Source organism: Stegastes partitus, unplaced genomic scaffold (assembly GCF_000690725.1).
Source record: "Stegastes partitus isolate 25-593 unplaced genomic scaffold, Stegastes_partitus-1.0.2 Scaffold1754, whole genome shotgun sequence".
NCBI classification, from domain to species: domain Eukaryota; kingdom Metazoa; phylum Chordata; class Actinopteri; family Pomacentridae; genus Stegastes; species Stegastes partitus.
The window spans coordinates 22687-25216 of NW_007579485.1; the positions used below are offsets into that span (position 1 = coordinate 22687).

The 2530-nt window shown below is 42.8% G+C and overlaps 1 protein-coding gene across 1 annotated transcript; it reads left to right on the forward strand.

Moving 5' to 3' along the window:
- The first annotated feature begins 334 nt into the window (after window positions 1-334).
- Window positions 335-2022, forward strand: plekhf1 (pleckstrin homology domain containing, family F (with FYVE domain) member 1). Its single transcript, XM_008302068.1, has 2 exons — window positions 335-712; window positions 990-2022. Exons 1-2 carry the CDS (start codon window positions 466-468, stop codon window positions 1592-1594), a joined length of 852 nt encoding a protein of 283 aa, XP_008300290.1. The 5' UTR covers window positions 335-465; the 3' UTR covers window positions 1595-2022.
- Window positions 2023-2530: the final 508 nt, after the last annotated feature.

A 2530-nucleotide genomic window follows, 5' to 3' on the forward strand; every position in this document is an offset into this window, starting at 1 on the left:
TTGAGATTGGGCTGATGGTAAAATACAAATATACAATAATGAGATGATAATTAAAGTAGATAATCACAATGCTACCTCCTTCCACCTGCCTGCAAAAAGATTCACCACAGTGTTATATCAGCACATAGAAAGTCAAGTGTAAGTTTCAGCAAAGTCACTTCACCCTGAAAGGCTACAGTCATTGCGTAAATGCTGATATTTCCTCTCACAGAATTTCTTGGGTCATGTTCTCTGAATTCAGATTTAGATCCCGCCTCCTTTCTTCTTGCATAACGCGTGTCTTCCAGCTTATCTTACTTTGGAAAGCCCCACTGTGACATCAAGACCTGAGACTATAAATTCTTCTCTCATTCAAGAGACAAGACAAACACAATAACTCACACCAGTAGAGACGTGGAACTATCAGCAAAAACACTGCTGCTCTAAAAACAGACTTCTGTTGATTTGTGAGCAAGATTGAAAGCCATGGTGGACCAGCTGACATCTGCTCAACAGAACCGTAAGCGGATCCATGCTGTTGAGAACTCATTTGGGCCGTCGAAGAAGACCCTGTCACAGCCAGGCCGGATCCTGATCGGAGAAGGCAAGCTAATGAAGCAGAGTCGCCGGGGTCCACAGCCTAAAGTCTTCTTTCTCTTCAATGATATGCTGGTTTACGGGAGCATCATTTTGAACGGCCGGTGGCACAAAAAGCAGCAAATCATCCCTCTAGGTAAGAAGCTCATCTGCAACTCTTAGAACATCTCATCAGATGGACAAAAAGAAAACAGTCAGACAGAAATACACAGCAGGTAGAAACTACAGATGTTTGTTGGCTGGGGCAGGACTAACTGCACTAACTGGGTATGACTGGTCCAGCCTGACATGCCTGCAGTCTTTAGCAAAAAAGCTGTAAAAATGTCTACACCATTGGAAAGCTTTGCTCCATGTCTTTGTTTCCTTGTGTTAACAGACAATTTCTTATTTTTATTTTTTTTTTGTAATTTCAGAGGACATCCAACTGGAGGACCTGGAAGATAGTGTTACAATGAGGAACCAATGGTTAATCCGCACACCACGCAAGTCTTTCTTTGTGGCAGCTGCTTCCTATGAGGAGAAGCAAGCCTGGATGGAACATATAGAGGACTGCAAGTCAAGACTATTGCAGAGTGATAGCTACAGACCCAACTCAACCTTTGCCGTCACTTGGATTCCTGACTCTGCCTCCGCGATCTGCATGCGCTGCTCCGACAAGTTCACCGTGACCCAGCGTCGACACCACTGCCGAAAATGTGGCTTCGTGGTCTGCGGTGCATGCTCCAAGAAGAGAGCAGTGATCACACACATTCACCCGACTAAGCAGTTGAGGGTCTGCACCAGATGTCACCCCAGTCTTATGATGACAGAGGAAGAGGCCCAAGAGTCATGCCGTCTGAGGGGCGACAGCACTGGGAAAACAGGTTCAGATGAAGATGACCTGGAGGTGTCCAGTCAAGAAGACGAGGCAGAGGAGAGAATGGAAGATCATGATCCCAGCAAGTGGATGGACCCCCAGACAGGCTCCTGGTCTCCCTATGTCTACTTAAAACCAGAGCACTTGAGGCCCCAAAAATAAACACACCAAGAATGCTCAGGCAGAAGCTGGTGCTGGACTTTAGGCCCTTGCTTAACATAGACTCAGTGCACCGTGGAAATGTGGACACAATGCCTTGTAGCATTGTGCAGTAGCAGCTAGTTTAAAGACATTCAAGACAATATTTTGTCCATATATATATATATTTATTTATTTATGTGAAAACTGCTCTTTTCATTTTGTGCAAAAACACTACTGCTGTGAAGTCGTCACTTTATTTTCTGATCATGTTCTCTCTGTGTCCTCAGACGTTTTTGAATCGAATGCTTGAGATAGACCTCAGTCTGCCATGCTGTGTTTATATTTAATTCAGTTTGTTAGTCTAGTTTGTATGTGTCACTGTCAGTGTGAACTTAGTATCATCCTTATGTCCTTGAAATGAACAATAAAGCATGTACAAACCAGATAAACATTTTGTCTGTCGTTTTGTCTTGTGTGTCACTAGCAGGGTGTGGTGGTTTTCAGTAGAATTATGTGATGTTTTCATTGGAACAGCTATCTGGTGACTTAAAATAGGTCATTGTAACAGACTGGTAATTTCCCTTAGCTTCTGTCATCCTACCTAAGAAAAACTTGAGAATTTCCTTGTAAGCATTCCACATACTTGAGGCTGCCTTCAGACACTGCTCATTGTTCAGTCACAGAGCTGACGTCACTGTTCCACCTGGGTGACACTTAGTGAAATCTATTTGTTTTCATATTTTTATTCCCGATTCAATGCTTTACCCATGTTTAAGAGCATTGGGATTTTATGAATCAAAATACAGAATTACTGTGTGCCTAAAGTGTACAGCTTCGTAGAAATATTGTACCTTTTAATGACACAAATATGACACTATTGTGACACCTACTGAGGATTTTTTGTTTTCATTTCTAAACATCCATCCATCCATTATCTATACACCGCTTAATCCTCAC

Coding starts and splice junctions, on each gene's coding strand:
- plekhf1 (XM_008302068.1), top strand. CDS start 466: ATGGTGGACCAGCTGACATCTGCTCAACAGAACCGTAAGCGGATCCAT. Junction 713..989: donor GCAGCAAATCATCCCTCTAG/GTAAGAAGCTCA, acceptor TTGTAATTTCAG/AGGACATCCAACTGGAGGAC.